Genomic DNA, 18453 nt, shown 5'->3' on the forward strand with positions numbered 1-18453 from the left:
TCCAGGATCCTCTTTGAGAATCCTGAGGCACATTGGTGTCCTTAATCCACCCTGCTGCATGGATTAAGGTAGGTGATAACCTCTCTTGATTCAAAAGAATAAGCACAGTGCCTACAAACTGGGTGGAGACTAGGATTTGGCTATAATAAAACACCATGCAATAAAAGCTCGGTCTATGTCAGAAGCCTATGAATAGGCCTCAATGTACTGCATTCCCAGGCTTAGCGGGGAAGCTTGCAAAAAGCCTACCTGAATCAAGTAAGCATGAATAATCTGCCTTAGCAGAATGACCATGGAGAGTGCGAAGCAGAGACTTTCCATTCCTCTTAAGTTTGATCTGATAAATTTATTAGTGGATTGGAGGCTCAAGCCTGTTCTTTCCCGGATTCCTATTTTGCACAAGGAGAAATACACTAAATTGTCAGTGAGCAGAGCGTGCTTTTATGCTACCGTCTGCTGTTAATGTTTCTAATTGCAATACTAATGTGCTAGAAATCTCAGATTTAGGATGAATCAAGGCAGAAAATTGATTTCATGCTGTGACAGTTTATATATTGCCCCAAGAACATAAGCAGTTCATTCAAAAAAAAAAAAAAAAAAGGAAAAAGAAAAAAACCCAAACTCTCTTGCATTGCAAAATAGGCTATCCATATACTCAAAAGTTTAAATGAAATTAACTTCTGATACAGATGTAAGTAACAAACTGGCAAAGGCACATCAAGCACAACACAACCTGTTTGAGAAATTTCTTTTAAACCTTCTTTTTCTGATGTACAAGTTATATGCAATATATAAAAAGAACCTGTGGTAGTTATGAAGAGTACTAATATAAATACCATGGATAAGAACAAAAAAGAGTTACCTAACTAGTCTGTATGAGGTCAAATAAATGGGAAGGGAATATCTGAACTACCAGTAAAAATCTCTTTTATTACTTAGAAATAAACACTAAATTAAGCATCGAAAATACCACAAAGACAGCTTTTACTCAGCATTCTTACGTCATGTAAAGCCAGATATTGGATGGAAAAGTTTTCTGCTAACATGTTTAGAGTTTTAGTTAAAAGCAAAGCTATTTTCTCTCCTTCATACTTGAAACTATTTCGAAAATGTACTAGTGTATTAGTTCAATCAGTGTGGAAAATATGACTTGAAATTTCATTCAACATTATTTTTTTCTGCCAAAAGAAAATTTAAAGAATAAAGCACAATCAAAGTTGTTAATTAAATGATAGTACTAAGTGTATTAAACATCCAGGGTGCTGCAAGGCTATATCAGATTTTTTCTCAGTGGAGTATACTGAACAATCTAATTTAACACAGCACCAAAATTTTATAACTGCATTGTAAAATACTGAAAAATATCAATTTCAAAACTATTTTTCACTAATTAAAATATCATGAGGAATTTTAGCTATGGATAGCTTAAGACTTTTATTTGCAAGTTTTGATTTTTAATAACTTAACAAATACATTCAAAATATTGTACCTCAACTATTGAGAATGATCAGCATCCAGTTCACAAAGAGACCATGATAACAAGGAAACACCCCACAGAAGACTGACCATTCTGTTCTATCTTGCATAATCAGATTTCAATAATCAAGGACAAGTACATTATGTATGGTAGAGAAATACTATATTAGTGGAAGAAGTGATTACTTCTATGAAGTTATAGAAGATGAGTGCACATCCAACTGGATTATTTATATGTGTTTCTATTTTGTTAGAACATCAGAACGCTATTTATTACCAACATGCAATTGTTTCCATATCAATGTACAAGGAATCTGGCTAGTTTTTAAAACAGACAAATTATTTTGGGGATGGTTCAGAGTGGCACAGCAAGCTCCACAATAATAAAATTGATGAGATTATATGATTACCCTGGAGGCTGTTTGATTTGGCATGTCACCATATATAAGTCTTTTCTGACACAACTATATAGCCATGTCTGTGCAATTTCACAGAAAACCAAACATGCCAAGCCTTGTAAGATCATTTTGTCACATTCCAATTATGTTTTTTAAGAATACGACTGAACTTACTAGGCAGTTATGACTACATCTAAACCAGAATTTACAAATGTAGGCTAAAATGTATAGACAAAACAAGTTTTTTGTTCTCAATAGTCAAAAATGCTGTAGTTTTATTAAAGGTGATTGTGCCACTGGATTCATTAAGCAAGTTACCAGCCACGGGAGATACATTATTAACAAAACACAACACTAACAACTGTAAACTCTGAAAGACTGACCACTGAGCTTGTTTCTTATATTCTCCCTGCACAGTGATTAGTTTCTAGTGACAGTGAAGCTGATATAATCTCAAGTGCTTACTTTAGTTGTTATGCACATGGATAAGCAGGTCAACAGCTTGCTACTACACAGTGCTTTCACTACAGAGATCAGTAAGTACTGTTGATTAAACCTACTTAAGTCATTTGTGTACAACTAAATTTGGGCAAAGTTTGTAAGTGACCAAATTATCCAAGCTTTCATAAAAAGCTGTCTCAATAATACTCACTGAAAAATCTCATGGAACTTTAATGGTTTTTAATTTTTAAATTATTATTGTCTGTATTAAGTTTTACAGTTCCTGCAAACTCTGAATTTCCCCTTCTCTCTGTATCTCTAGTAATCAAAAAATATAGTGGTGTATGATAATTTACCCTCAGGAGACCATCCTGTAACACTGTCCATTAGCAGTTCTGTTGTCTAGATTCTACTGAAAAGCATTTGCTCTGCAAATTCATTTTGACTGCAAGAGCAAATAAGCATGAAATACCAATTACCTCCATTTTTGGTAAATTTTGGTAGCGCCAGGCTATTTTCATAGAATCCTGAGAATCTTCAGACTTAACAGCTGTTGCTTCTTCTCCCAGTTCTTTTCTGTAGGTATCATCAAGCAAAGGGGCTGGAAGTTCCTACAGGTGGAGAGTGAAAACATGTCAGCTATCTACAGTAGAAATGGCAATTAAGATTTTTACTCCCCAGTGTGCCCCCCCCAAGTTAGCTAATAGAGCTATCTTAATATAATGGACAGTTGTAAAATCTGTAACAAAACTTGATTAAAATAACTGTTCTGAAAGACTGGTTCCTACTAATACTGAGCATGAAAAAAAACATGTAATTATTATGGGAAAAATGAATTATACAATTGTAAGAGAAAGCAGAATGGCAATAGCCCATTGTATACTCTACACAAATAACACATCTTGAGCAGCATCCATGTTCTTTCTTAAAAAATCTTTCTTTAAAGGTTGATCTCCCAAACTATTCTCTATCTGTGAACAGGTAAATTCTCTGCGTAGTGAATTTAAGCCTACTTTACAGTAAGATCACATTTTGTTTTTATCTTCTGTATATCTTTCAAAGTATTCAACAGATCACAATAGCCTACACAGGCTGAAAACAACTGTAACAGGACGGTTTGAATTTTCTCTTCTGCTAACCATTAGGCATGATATCTACTAAGGACAGATACCTTGCGAACAAACAATGGATTAAAAGGAAGGGCAATTATTTAATCCTGGAATTTTTACAAGTTTGTAATGTAAACATTTCTAGCGCTTTTTTTTTTTTTTAAGCCGCATTACACACTGGTGGATTTAATTGTTCCACGAAGACAGAACTGCAGCTTTGACGTAGATGTAGACTAGGAAAAATATTTTATTACAAACTTTCTGCTTTCTGCCTTTGTTGCATTGTTGAAAAAGTAAACAGCTGGGTGGATATCAAGCACAGCATTCAGAATTTAGGCATGGGGCTTCTACACCTACTAGAGGAATGAAGTGCAACCAAGTTTCCTGACTCAACTTTATCACCTGTGTAAACTGGAGCGCACAGGAACTCTTTATCTACTTAAAATAGATCAAGACTTATTTGGAAACTATGCTTTCATTAAGCAAAGACTTCAGAAGAACTGAGATGTGGTCTCCAGAGTTAAAAATAGAGCTAGCCAGTATCTCTGTCACAAGTGTGTGTGAAGACATAAAAAAAACAAATTTGAGAACTTTGTAAGAATCTTAATTGAAGTATGGGATACACATGAAACACTGAACATCAGCAGAGCTGATACTGACCATAAACATCTAAATGATATTCATGGTTTTAGGTAGGCAGACGTGGTACAAACAGACAAAAAGAAGACAACGAAAGTCTAAACAAATCCATTTTGGATTTAGTATTGTACTAATTCAGTATTAAGGAGTACAGGAGAGAAAACCAGTATATAGTTCAATAAGTAATCTCATTGACAACACGTGCTATTTTTGTTTCTTTAAATTAACATAATATCTACAACTATATTTTATATCTACAATGTATCTACAAAACTGAGAACAAATGTTTCTAATTTCAGGACAGTTGTTTCTGTTGCTCTTTTCAGTGGTTGGTCAGTACATCCTCCCAAATAAAAGGTACTGGAAGCTATGTAAACTTTTATGTAGTTACTTCAAAAAAGCTGCAGAAACAGAACAACTGTACCTATGTGTTTCAGCAGCTAAGCAGAAGATGCAAGCCACACCATCAAGGAAATAATTTTGTTTCATTCGCTTTCTCTTTGCAAATGAACTGCAAAGGCCTGGTAAAGGCTCTTCATGAGAATGGTTACGTACAGAGTTAAATTCTGATTTCTTACAGCTTGTTTAAAAGATGCACTTGTATACAACAAACTTGTATTACTGTGGTTGTAAAAATTAAGCTTTATGGGTAGGAAAGCTACCCCAAAATTACAATTTTAAGCTAGCATTTACAGCTTTCATTAAATTTATAGATTTGCAACAGATGTTTCTGTAAAAAAAAATAGATTTACTTTTGTTAAAGTTTCCTTATATCTACCCAGAAAGGAAGCAGGCAAACTTCCAAACCAAAGGCAAAGATGTCTGACAGGAGGAAACGTAAACAGAACACTGTATGAAAGGTTCTGAAAAAGTATAAATACAAATGTGACCTAAAAAGCACACCAATGTACTTTACATATATGCACATACAAATTATTTGCATTTACTTCTAAGAGTATTGTAGAAAAGACTTTTCTAAAAAATAAGATGTTATTTTGAATTTCTAATTTTATCTCAGACATCCACAATTAAGAATTAATTGATTTTATTTTCCAATTAAGGTATTATTTTGAAAACAAATTACTAAACTATTATGCAGATTTAATTTCCTAGTACAGTTATTCATAGATTTAAGCTGGCTAAGGTATAAGCATCTTTTTCAGTGAAGACCTGCTGATACACGATCATCTCAAAATAGTGCTCAATTATACTAATTAAAAAAAAAAAATAAAGCAACCTTCATTTAAAAAGTGCTATCTGTAAAGGAATAATTCTGTAGGCCGGAACAACATTTCTAGATATCTTTTTTCCTTTCACTCACCAAGATCAACTGGCTCCCACGCACTTCTTATAGTGGTGGGTAACCTCTTTATTTTTCTGAAAAGTGCCAGCCACAGTTTGGAAGAGATCATGAAATCCTGCCTGAGCATTGCATCAAACTCCCTGAGCTTGCCTGTGTTTTAGGACCCACCACTGATGGACCAAGCTGGTACCTTATCCTGCAGTAGTATCGCTGAGCAGCTATCACATCCTCTGCAAAGCTGAATTCCAGGAAATGGCATATTTTACCATTCACCTTTACTGTAAGTAAAGAGAAAAACAGCACCAATATTTTGTTATAGGTATTTAGTATTTTTCTTCTCTAGAATTACTGTGAATGCCTGTCACCTGTACTACTGATTTCTTGTTATTATGTAATAATTGGCAGACAAATCTGAGATAGGGACATTTAGCTATATACATTTGCTTTTATATAATCACACCTAATGTATGTTTTATACAGAGACTGTATTTTATGCTAAAATAAAACAGAGGTCAAGACAATAAGGGGTGAGAGGTTCTCCATGTGTTACTAATAAAGCACAAGCTACGTCAATACCCTCATGTAAAACTGAACAAAGTTCCTGCCTTGCAGAGAAACACAGAGCAAAACCACCTACGTGGCACTATATGGAAGGGAGACATTACAAATACCAGCTGTTGACATCTGAGAAGCTCAGCCCAAAGCAATCAGAGACAAGACACAGTATCAGTGCAACACAATTAGGCACTGTGGTATACCTTAACTGTTGCTAAGAATGAAGCAGATTAAGAGATCAAGGAAAAACGGGTTCACCTGAAGCTGATAAAGATTTTGACTGCTAGAGATGAAAACCTATCTAAGTATCCATCTGAAATAGCCTTTTTTTGCCAATATAGTTTACTTTTAACTTCGGACATAATAATGAGACTTTATTCTCACATAATGAAAAACTTCTAACATTATAAAATGATTGTTTAAACATGGCTAAATTCACACAAAGCAAGATGAGAAAATCTGTGACTCGGTTCCATGGCAGTTAGCACATGCATGAGCTTAGATCTGTTTTACCCAGTCTTGTCCCTTGCTGCCCCACAGAAGGAACCAGAAGCACGTGAAGAATTCTCTCATACCAAGAGTAACTCTTATTTCCTCAGCTGTTTTTCCAAAATGCATTTATCTAATAACTACCATGCTTAGCTTAAAAATGCTTCTTACATGTACCATGTTTTTGTTCCTATGCAAGAAACATGCTCACATGATGCACTGAGACAAGACGTTTCTGAGGCTACCAGGTCTCACAGGCATATAATTTTCCATCCCAACAAACCCTTTGCTCTAAAGCAAGCATATCCTGAATCATATTCTTCCATGTGGTGGTTGTGAACTTTATGGACTCTTAGTAGGCTTCAAACATAATGCAGCTGCAATCTGGAAAAGGTAATCAGCCTTTGGAGCCGACTGATATTTTGAAGACCAATTGCTTGAGCTCCACATAGAATGTTAACTTGGTTAAATACATTTCAAGATGTTGTAGTTCAGCACAAATAGAAAAAAAAAATTCCAATTCTATTCATGATCTGAGTATATCTGTAATTTGAACACATTTTAGATAACAGACTAATAAACAGAGCTAATCAAGACTGCTTACCTCCAGATTTGCATCCTAACCTTATCACCGCTATCCCAGTTTCTGTCTACCCTTGTTTCCCTCCCATTTACACTAAACTGTACAAAAGAGAGGCAGAACATACTGTTGGTGCTTGAGGGTATGTCTACATTGACTAGAAGCCAACATAGATGCCTTCGATAGCCTGCTAAAACACTAAACAGAATACATAGGTGACTGCTAATGTTGTTTTTCCTTAGGATGTACTGGTTCATTCCAGTTCATAATCTTCAAAAATCTTTGAACTAGATCTTTGTATAAGCACATTTGGAAAGGGTGAAAGCTTAAAATTGGTTAGTAGGCTTGGGACTGGGGAGAATTACAGACACAGAACAGAGATAAACCTCCTTTTTGGGCCATATTGAAAATATTGAAATTGGATTGATTCAAACATTTCATCTTCATATCCTCTTTTTCTCTTCATAATAACTAGAACTGGAATAAAAGGCTTTCCCCTCTTCTGACACTGCAAATTAAATGCTGTTCTTTGTTTCAAGAAATAGCTCTTTCCAAATCTGACCATGCCTGAGTGATACCGAGCACCTAAGTGAGAAAAAGTCTCCAGTTGTCATAACATAGGTAAATTCCCAAAGACACAGGCTGACTCGTTGGATATACACTTCACAACTCTTCAGTGTCGTGAAAGGTTTCATTACTGTCCAAGAACTACAAAGCATTTATCAGTTCCCAAGATTGTTCTTAAAAATAGAAGGAAAAATAAAAGAGCTATGACCAGCATTCAAACTAGCCAGGCTTCTGGCACAGCTATACAAAAACCGAACTGAAAACTATACAGCAGAACACATACGGAGAGCAGTGGAGGGCACGGATTCTATAAGTGACATTTAAAGATGGCTAAGACTGGGCTTTTCCTTAAAATATCAAGATCAGGACTTTAGCACACCTCTCCTTCTCCCAGACTAATCACAAATTGAGAAACAAAGGCACTAGTTTCCAGCAGTCTTATTAAATCATTATTTAGATTTGAGAACTCTACTCCTCTATCATATATAAAAAGCACTTAAATTCTGCTGAAACTATCAGAATTTTAAAAAGGATTTGGGATTGTGAGCCTGTTTAGGATTAAACTTATATTCTTGGATTCAAAATCAAAATTCCAGAAAAGATTACTAAAATGTTTAAAATGTCCAAAATTTCACCCAGAATTTGGAAATAAATGTGTTATTCAAACAAGAGACAAAGAAAAGGAGAGTTCATTTACCGGTCTGTAATATCTCTATTTAACCTGTTTATGCTTAAAAATATCTCAGCTCCCACATCATATAGCTTTGAAAAGCTTTGGGACTGACAATTTTGTGGCATCAGTGTGTCAACTCCTGAGAACTGTTACATTCTCCCAGGCTAAAAGACAAATCTCTCATAAGGTATATAAAAAAACAAAGCATGTAGCAGTGCATTAGTTAAAAAAATGAAAATATACAGCATTTCTTGGGGTCAACTAAAATACAAGTCTTTGCTATGCAGACAAAAAGGCAGACAAGTGCTAAAGTTATTAAGCACAGTTTGGTTGGGGCATTCGTCTGTGTCTAGAGTGAGATGTAGTAGGAAGGAATAAAGAGAGAAGGAAGCTTGTCGTTATGTTTCGAAATAAAAAAATGTTGGGGAAAAAAATGGTTTTCTAAAGTGCTAATACTACGTGACAACGCAATTAAAATACTTTTGTTTCCTACAAAGCAAGTTTATGAAGGTTTTATTGCAAGCATGAAATAATTTATGTCATTAATAAATCTTTTATCTTTGGAATAAAATGTTGTGCAACCCATATCTGCTGGCAATCCAGGTCTGTGTTTGCTGCCACATTACTTTGCTGCCTTGTTTTGGCAGATGCACGAAGCAAAATCAGATTCTAACAGTTTGACCTCTCTCACTTCTTATGTTCTCTAGGGGATAATAAAATCCAAGATACAATCCCACAGCAGTTAATGAAGCTTAACCTCACACCCTCTTAATTACCAATGCATTACACCAACTATAGGCATCATACTCCTCTCTAAGCTATTTTACAATGCTAAAGAAGTACTACTGTGCCATTATTTAGCAACATAATCCAAGCTGTATGTGAAATCCCTCTTATATAAAATCCTTTGATCCTTATGGGTTTCAATAACTGTATCATTAATAGTACTTTAAGAATTTTAAACATTATCTATTTATGTATCAATAAATATGTTGTTCACATGGTTTTACGCAACTGTTTTGCAATGCAGTATCATCACAGGTATGATTAAAGAAATGTGAAATAAGAAAATATTAAAGGGAGTACGAGTCACTGTTGATCTCTAACCACAACGATATTTAAATAGTTTGAACTCACATGAATTTAAGGCTCTTTTTCATTATGTTAATTTTTAGTATTTAAAGGACACCAGATGGTAAGTCAGGAAGGGTAAATATTTTCTTTTCAATAAGGTATTATATAAATGTCAGTTTAAAGGGCCCTACTCCCAAAAGGGGGGAGGATTCTATTTTGATTGTAAACACTTGTGAAGACAAGGTCTATTGTTAAAGAACACAAATGACTGGATACAGAATTTTTCTCCTTTCAGTGGCCCTTGTACAACAATTTATTTCCATCTCCAGGTAAGGCTGTTCTACAGAAATTTTTATTTGACATTCAAAAGGACCAAATGGATGTCAACCCTGGATAAATGAGAATTCTGTGAAGGCAAAAGGGAAGTAATATTCCTCTGTTTTATGAAATAAAAAAGGTTAATTGAAAGTACCCTAAGGGGTATTTTTTTTTTAACCCATGAGAATATATTATCAACTTCACATAGACAGAAGTAAACCCTACAGTCAAGTCATAGAATCCTTTGCTATAACTTCCTTGCACTGCAGCCCCATTTACAACATTGAAACCCAGGAATGCATATGAGAAGATTAGATGATTTTTAAAATTTAATCCTTTTCTGAATCAGATCATGAATGCTTAAGGAAGTAAAAGATAAATATAACTAAAAGATAAAAGATAAATATAACAAAAAAGAGAACAATATACTAAAAAAGTAATGTGAGACTAAGTAAAAATGAGAGTGCCCTTGTCCAAAATTCTGCAAATTCTGCTGCAGTGTGTAATGCACTAGCTTAAACAGATTTATTCATGCACACTTTTAGAGATGAGTACTGTAAGCAACAGTTCACTAATTGAGCAAATCAGCTCTTCAAAGTTACGAACCAAATTTGTAAAATGGTTATTTGTGAACACTGAAGCCTAAACATTTGATTTTTTTAAGCTACTACTTTTATGATACATTTAACAGGCTAAGATCTGTGTTTAAAAACAATTGCATAACTAAGATCATGAACGAAAATATCCTAATAGAGTCAAGGAATGGTAGATAGGAGACCTGAAATTTAAGCCAAACATTTCCTCTGGTTCTGGGAAATCTTTTTATTAGATTGGTCTGAACTTTTGACAAAGACTAAGCTTTACACTTTAGAGAGTTCCCAGCGTGGGTACTGCTTAAAGGACTTCATTCTTTTTAAACAGAAGTGATTATTTTTTTTTCCAGCATCCTCTTTCACACCCATACAACTTTGCTGTCACATTTATAACACAGTTTTGTAGTGCAGAAAATTATATATTACAATAAAATATTAGCATTTTAATACAGAGCAATGTAAAATAGATATTCCGTTTATCCAACATGCAAGCAAGAAAAGTAAGCAGATAAGCAAGAGCTATATAATAAAGAAATTAGATTTTTCGAAAGAACTTTCAAACTCAGACAGTTGCCAGGGTTAGCTTCAACCATAGTCTGTGCCTCAAGGCTATCTTTACTTCAGAGATAAGAGGTGGTAGGAAAGTTCACTAGTGCTGTAACTGTAATTGGACTTCTGTGATAACATTTAACAGCACATAGCAGCTGAATCACTGTAACAAGCTCATGTATTTTGAAAATACAATCGTGAAAAAAGGAATAATAGGAATGTAGCCCTGCTTGCATATATATTTTTACCTTTCAAGGTGTTATGCTTTAAATTTCTTTATGTAGCATCTAAAAATGTCCGATGACAGAAAAAATACCTCTTGCATTCATACAGAGCTTCTTTCACAACATCACATAGAGAAGAGGGGAAGGAGTTAGAACTTTGAAAATGGAAGCTCGGAAAGCTCTGCTTACCAGCCTGATCATTTCTTCCAGGTTTGCATTCTTCATTTTGACGAAACAATGTTTGAGAGTCATATTTATGTGGGAAAAATGTAAGCATCATGTTTGAATGTACTTTGCTGGAATAAAAAAGTCCATGTAGACAGCTATGGTTTCTTTCAAGAGGCTGTTTGCATACACGGGAATACACTGAAGCTCAGTGGGTTGTTGATTTTTAAATAACCCTGGAAATAACAAAAGTACATTTTTCTAGATTCTTTCTGCATTCATCTGTTTAGTGGGAAAAGTGTAAGTGTGCACTTCCTGTTCTTCAGGTCTGCTCAGTATAACCAACTTGTTGGAGGTGGAATTTTTTCAGTCTTCTCCAAATGACATACTTAAGCAAAATGCCAGACTTAAAATATACTTTTACTTCTATTTTAGAGATCTCTTCTGCTTGGTAAGATTTTTTAAAAAACTTGTTCCTGGAGGCCTTTTTGATCTTGTCCCTATTGTTTTTTTTAATAAACCATTATGCTTCTCTATATGCACCTCCCAGCTTTGTGGCCAAGTGACACTGCATTTTTCTCTTTCACAGTGATACTCTACACCAGTAGCATGGTTTCTCCTGATTGACTTCAGGATACGTCCAGCAAACACAGTGATGCTGTGTACCTTATAAACGGGCACATTAAGGGCTTTACCACTCAAGAGAATCTTCTGTCTGGTTCTCCAGAGAGCAAACTGTTTGCACATTGTTCATTTTCAAACTTGGAAGTACGATGACATCAGATGTATAACTGCTTCATGCCTTAGTACGGCAAGCCTCAGAGGACTTGACTGGGGGTGGAATGTTGGGGAATGCATTTCTTTCTAAGAAGGCGATCATCTATAGCAGAAGTAGGAAAAGCATCCGCACCATAAGCAGCAGGCTCACAGATGATGTCAAAGTACATGTTTATTCCTTGAAGGATGTGCTCTTTACTCTCTCTTCTTGTAAGAACCTCCAAAAGACAATTTCAAGAGAGTCTAGAAGTATCCTGTAATAAAATTCCAGCTTGAAAACAGAAATTCCACAGAAATGCAGTAATAGCACAAAATGGTCAACTCTTCTTCAGGAGATGAACAGATGCAGCTCTAGAAGGAAGTTCTGTACCTCCCACTCTTCCACCTCAGGCTTCCAGGTTCCCAGTGGAATGGTCATTGAGGTAACATTGGCCAAGGTCCCACAGGGAAATTAGTGGGCTTCAGGGGATGCTAGTTTCCATTTCCTCACACATACAATGACCAGCAGTCTTCCTCTTGAGACAAACTTTGCACAGGTTCCACAGTAAAATCAACTTAACACAGAGCACTCTTTATGGTCAAGTTGAGTTCCTAACTGGCAAATATAACCCAATTTTTTCTCATTAAAACTTGTTCTCATTAAATTAGTTCCTCTCCAAGGTCTAGATAAAATAATTAGGAAAAAGGACAAAGAAATTTTTATATAGGCAGTTTAGGCAGTTCTAGAATTTTAGTGACAAATCTGCAGTAGTAAAAGTGAGAAAAATAGAAATGCGGCCACCACAGACACGGATTATTAATATTTTTTTTTTAAACTGGAACCATACCTTGACACTAACAAGGAGAATAGGCATAAAGAACTAAGCTGTTACATAGTTACTGTATTTTTATGGCTTCCAGAAGTCAGTTTGGTACCCAAACTAACTTGGAGTGGATGCAAAACCTGTCCTAATTTTAGCTACAGTCATGTTCAAGGAAATATTCAACCTCCTTGCTTGCTGTTTCTTGCAAAAAGCATAACAGTGTTTAAGTTAAGATTTCCTCTGTAATAAATATAACTGTATACTCAAATATGCATGTTCCATTCTCAAATACATACACTATATGCAACTACATAGGAGCTGGCATTAACTTTAGAGTGCTGAATTATAAAAAAGAAAGAAAAGCACTAAACACAGTGAAGTTAAGGAAATAGATACAAGAAAAAGCCCTATTTACTTTATTAGTTTTCTTTGGTTTTACGCTTGAGCACATAACAGCCTTTCATAATTTGTAGTCTAAAATTGTAAGGTACGGAACTGAAAAAATGGAATGTTAAGATACAACGTTTCCTTTAGTCATTTTATTATTGAATTAATTTTCTATTTACCAATGCAATCATTTTTATTTTATGATCGATTACAGAAATATACCATACTATTTCTCATGTTATATACTATTCCTAGTATTTATGCCCTTATAATAAAAAGTTGCCTTTTGCTGAAGAACACAGATTGAACAGAAATGCTCTCAAATGTTTAAAATACTTCCTGAAAAACAGCATGTATATAGTTCTGTAGGTTTTACCAGAGGTGTATAATTTTTCAGCATTACGTCTTAATGCCAATTTCCTGAAGGAGCTTTGACTACAAAAGGCATGAATATGTTTTCAAAGGATGATGGATAAATTGGTGGGTGGTAATATAATATATCTTAGGCAGCTGATCAGGGCTTTTTATCCTCTGCTTGTCTTTTAGTTATACACAATTTCAAGATAATTATGGTCTCTAAGAATGTCTTTTCCCCTTCCTACTACCAGCAATATTTGTCTTGGTTATAGGTTCAAGAAACTTCCAATCACATCATAAAATTAGAATAGGGCAATTATGGCATCTCAGCAGAGAACTGAATGTATAAATTGACTGACCACACAATATGGACATAAGGCAGTTAATGAGCTGCCTCTATGTAAAACACCAGTTAATTAGAATACTAGCTACAGAATATATTGAATACATACTTGAATTTTATAAAATAAAAACCATGCATAAAATATGTAATTCAGGTTGAAATGTACCATATGTATGTTACCTTTCCAGTAAAGAATGCAGTCCAATCAGATACTGAAAATAAATTAATTACTAATCTCATTAAATAAAATGCAATGTTATTCAACAATCAGATCTGTTATATTAGAATCTTGACTTCATAGAGACATCCAAATTCCAAACAGCTAATTTTTATGACAGGAGAGGATGTTCTCTTATAGTAACACCACTATGGAGTTACAATGGATGTAACTCCATAGTGGAGTTACAATGGATGAATGTAGGATTATTACCTAGTGTCTGGTAAGAAGGAAAACTCTATGTCAAACCAGAAAACTGAGCTCAGTACGTCACATCAAGCTAACTGACCACAAACTCAAACTGGTACAAGAAGGACAGATGTATTTAACAACATCTATTGATTAACTTGCAAAAGCATAAAGAACAGGAGCTAGGAAAATTATGACATGCTATGAAAAATTGATTCAAAAGTGAATGATAGAAGAATAAAGTCTGTTAACTACTCCATTTTAAGAAATTTTAATGAAATGTAATAAAAATCTTCATTTTAATAATTGAATTTTGATGAGAAAAACAACCACAATGATTCTGTATTCTACAGTCAGAGAGTCAATTACTTGATTATCAGTTATTTAAAAATACAGCATGTTCTTATAATAATCAAATTCTAACCTATTTGTTTAGGCTGTATTTTGAAGCATAACAAATTAGAAAAATTTCAGCCCTAAATGAACCCTCTTGGGTTCAAGATAATTAAAAAAATTACTAAATTCTTCATAACCACAATCATCTAATTTCATTAAGAACATACTTTTTCTTGAATGCTGAAGGTAATATTGAATAGATAAGGCATAGAATCTACCATCACTAGGTAGGAAAAAGGAAAAGTAATACTTTTGTCCAGAAATAGTCTCTGAAGACTCTTAAGGAAATAGCCAGACTTCACCTAATGCAGAAGTAATCAGTAAATTATACGTTGCTTTTGAAATGAGAAAAAAGCAGCCTTAAAAAAACATAAAATATTTAATGAAATTTTGTAAGATTATCCTCACACTTCAGCATTTTCTTGCAGTGCTGATCAAGCTTTTTCCCTTATATAATTTCCTTATAATGGAAATTATCAGTGTTTGATTAGGAGCTCACTGAAGTCTGAAAGAAACCTTTCTATATGACCTGATCCAAAACTGACCATGTTTCTTAGTAGAAAAAAGACAAAACAAAACATACACATAAAGGAAGGTGGGTTTCCTCAAACCATTCAACTAAGCCAGGTAGTTTGTCTGGTTTTCATCCATAATTAAAATAAAGAATAAGCAGGCTCCTCACCTGATTTGGCCTTGGGAGGATCTTACTCCACTATCCATAGATGGAGGCTAGTGAGCTAAATTTAATTCCCAAATCTGGCCAGTGTAAATACTCCTGGACTTCCCAACACATTCTTATGAATCACCAAGATTTATTTCTTACTACACAATATATGCACTTTCAAATGTATTTAAATTCATTAAGACATTTCAGCTTTACTCATCCAAAGCTATGAGTCGTCTTTACCTTTAAGATGTTGTCAGGATGCTCTTTAGCAGAAGCAACAAACAATTCATGTCCACAGACAACTCCCTCTGCGAGAAAATACTTGAACAACAAATTGGAGTAAAGAGCGTATTTATCTTCCTCTGTGAAAACAAGAATGGTTGGAATTTTTTCTTTTTTGTTAGATAAATCACCCACCTGGATTTTCACAACACTATAAAAGCCCTCTTCCGGTCTACCGCCTAGAATATATAATGTACTATGGAGATAACAGGTAAAATAAGATTCCAGAGTTTTAAAAATAATGCTTGATAATATTGTATTCCTAATTTTTCAGGGCAAAAAAATAGAATGACTGAGAACTAAGATATGGATGGGATACAGAAATAGTGCTATCTTCCTAACAAGGTTTCCCATAAGTATTGATGAACATTAATGAAATCAATTTAGTGGGAAGGGGTTTTGTTAATTTAGGAGAACTGTGTTAATATTTATATTCTTAATTATTAAAATATTAATCAACTTGCTTAAAATATGTATTAATTGACGCCTTTCAAAATTTAATCATATTTGGCATGCTAAAGCTATATAAAGATATTTCTTATAGACATTTTACATCTGCATTTCAACGCGGTGAGAACTAGAAAAATAGACAAAACAAATGGATATATTGAAAAAACCAGATAATGTTTGGCACCATTTCTGAAAGCTAACCACAGCAAAATCATGAACACATTCAAAAGACACATGAACTCACAGTATAGGAAGTGAGACAATACTTGTTAACAGACACTGTGAATACTGAAATAAAAATACAAACTCCCACTGACTTCAAAAAGGTTAATATTCAACTTCTTTGTTGGAAGTTAAGTATCAGAAATTACTAGGATTAAAAATTCATAGTGAGCTTCATACAATTAAAACTTATGATAACTCTAGACTATGGGGGAAGCGAATGAGTAAATAATCATTAAAATTTGAACCATCTCTGATTTTCTTTATTTTTAGTAAATATAAACAATAGCAATGTTAATGCTAGAAAAAAAAAATCCTAACAATCTAACTACCCAATTAATTGTCCGGTAAAATTTTGATCATGGCCTTTGAAACAACATATTTCTGACATTTATTTAGAAAGATATCTGAAATATTTTGTTTGGGAGAAAATTAAATGCAACGTACAGTTTCACTTTTTCATCTGTTAATCTGGCTGCTGGAAGATAATACACAGGGATGTTGTGGCACAAAAGTACACAGAGATAGATTTTCTTTATACAGAACCAGCAAGACTCTTAATTCATTCTTTGAGTGACTTGGAAACAATTTCCTCCCTATTATAAATCACTTATGAAAATATTAAAAGAAAACCCACAACCAAAAAGGCTGAAAATAAGAAAGTTGTCATTCATATCTAACTTGTAAAAAATAATAAAGGAGGAAAACAAAAAGAATATAACTTTGATATGTACCAGAATAGTGTGCTTTGGAGCTTAAGAGTAAAAAAACAGCCCAATGAAGTAGAGTGGGAGGAAAGAAAGAAAGGAGATGTATATCCATAAAGGAGAAAGAACATTGATAGCAATGGGGAAACTTAAGAAACAAATCACAGCAAAATCCTGTTGTATTGCAACACTCCTAATATCATGCACAAGTGCTGACACTTTCAGTACTTACATTAACAAGAGAAAGAAATTCAAACCACAGGTTTTCAAAATCACTGGAGGTGAAAGTTCTCCCAGACATACTGCTTATCCTTCATGGGATATTGGCCAAAACAGAATTTATTTCCTGCTTTTTTATTTCACTTTTAAATTTAGTATTTGGTATTATTTTTTTTTTTTAAGATAAAATGTATACACTTAAAATTTGGAAAATTTGTTTCATTTCTTTCTTCTTCAGAATAAACCCTAAAGGTATAGCATCAAGATTACCTACTTTGCTGTTAATGAGAAATATTTACTTAAAAGTTTCCCTTTCATTAAACCCAAGAAATGAACTAGAAGTGACTCTAAAGCAACATTTCAAGATAGAGAAGAATGCTTCATAACACCATGGCTACGAGAGGAAATTACATAAAACTGGATATTCACATAAGCCAAAGGGAATACAATAATTACAACACTATTGCTACTAGTACTGGCCGTTGATATATCCAGTTTATTGTAGAGTCTGGGGGTTTAACAACTCAGATCATATTAATATAATTAACCTTTGATACTGTTAACCTGCCTACTAGGCCATATGAGCCTTCTAATGTACTTCAAATAACACTTTTATCTTTCTGAAAAATAACAGTCTAGTGAAAAATATGGCCAGATCAGTATTGTGCAAAGCACAGGACTGACCAAAGCTTACTGTTGACAGCGCTGGGTTCCTTATTACAATTTCAGCAAGACTGATTTCCAGAATTACAAACTGCAGTTTCCTTAAATTTTGGAGCTCTCAATGAAATATTTGATATAGTTTACTCTTGCATGCTTAAAAAGCCACTAATAGTGCTACTGAAGAACTGTTTTCCTAGTAACTCAGCTCCATACATTGTGCTGTGACTGAGGATATAGATCCATGTATGAGACTAGGATGGAGACAAGACTCAATTCAGCCAAAACTGAAGCACTACAGCTGCAGAAGCAAAAAGCAGAACTGACACTATCTAAAGTTCTGAAGAAGTATTACAGTCCTATTTGGTAAATAGAGTATTTGGAGCCTGCTTAGATCTTAAACTGCTTCAACAAGAGGAAAGTAAAACCCATATGCAGAGTAATTCTCCCTTATAACTGGAGTCGGGGAACACATACAGCTCCTGTCCCGTCTGTGTTAGTGCTGTCTACTGAGTTATGCTTTGGTTGCTTACTGCAATATAATTGGTAATATATTATTCACAGTATATTGACTTCCATGTTCTAATCTCCATCTATGAAGTTCTCAATTTAAGAACCAAAGCC

The 18453-nt window shown here is 34.2% G+C and overlaps 1 protein-coding gene across 2 annotated transcripts in view; it reads right to left on the minus strand.

Annotated features, from left to right (window-relative positions):
- ELP4 (elongator acetyltransferase complex subunit 4) overlaps positions 1–18453 on the minus strand; it is a 142596-nt gene that overhangs the window by 113838 nt on the left and 10305 nt on the right. Inside the window, exons 3-4 of one of the 2 annotated variants that reach the window (XM_074918119.1) lie at positions 15530–15651; positions 2795–2926 (exon numbers count right to left, since the gene is read on the minus strand). In XM_074918119.1, coding sequence (XP_074774220.1) covers positions 2795–2926; positions 15530–15651 — 254 coding nt within the window. Of the gene's footprint in view, positions 1–2780; positions 2927–15529; positions 15652–18453 lie in introns of both variants that reach the window. The other variant, XM_074918118.1, reaches the window with a different exon arrangement.

Source organism: Athene noctua, chromosome 14 (genome assembly GCF_965140245.1).
Source record: "Athene noctua chromosome 14, bAthNoc1.hap1.1, whole genome shotgun sequence".
In the NCBI taxonomy this organism is placed as follows: Eukaryota; Metazoa; Chordata; class Aves; order Strigiformes; family Strigidae; genus Athene; species Athene noctua.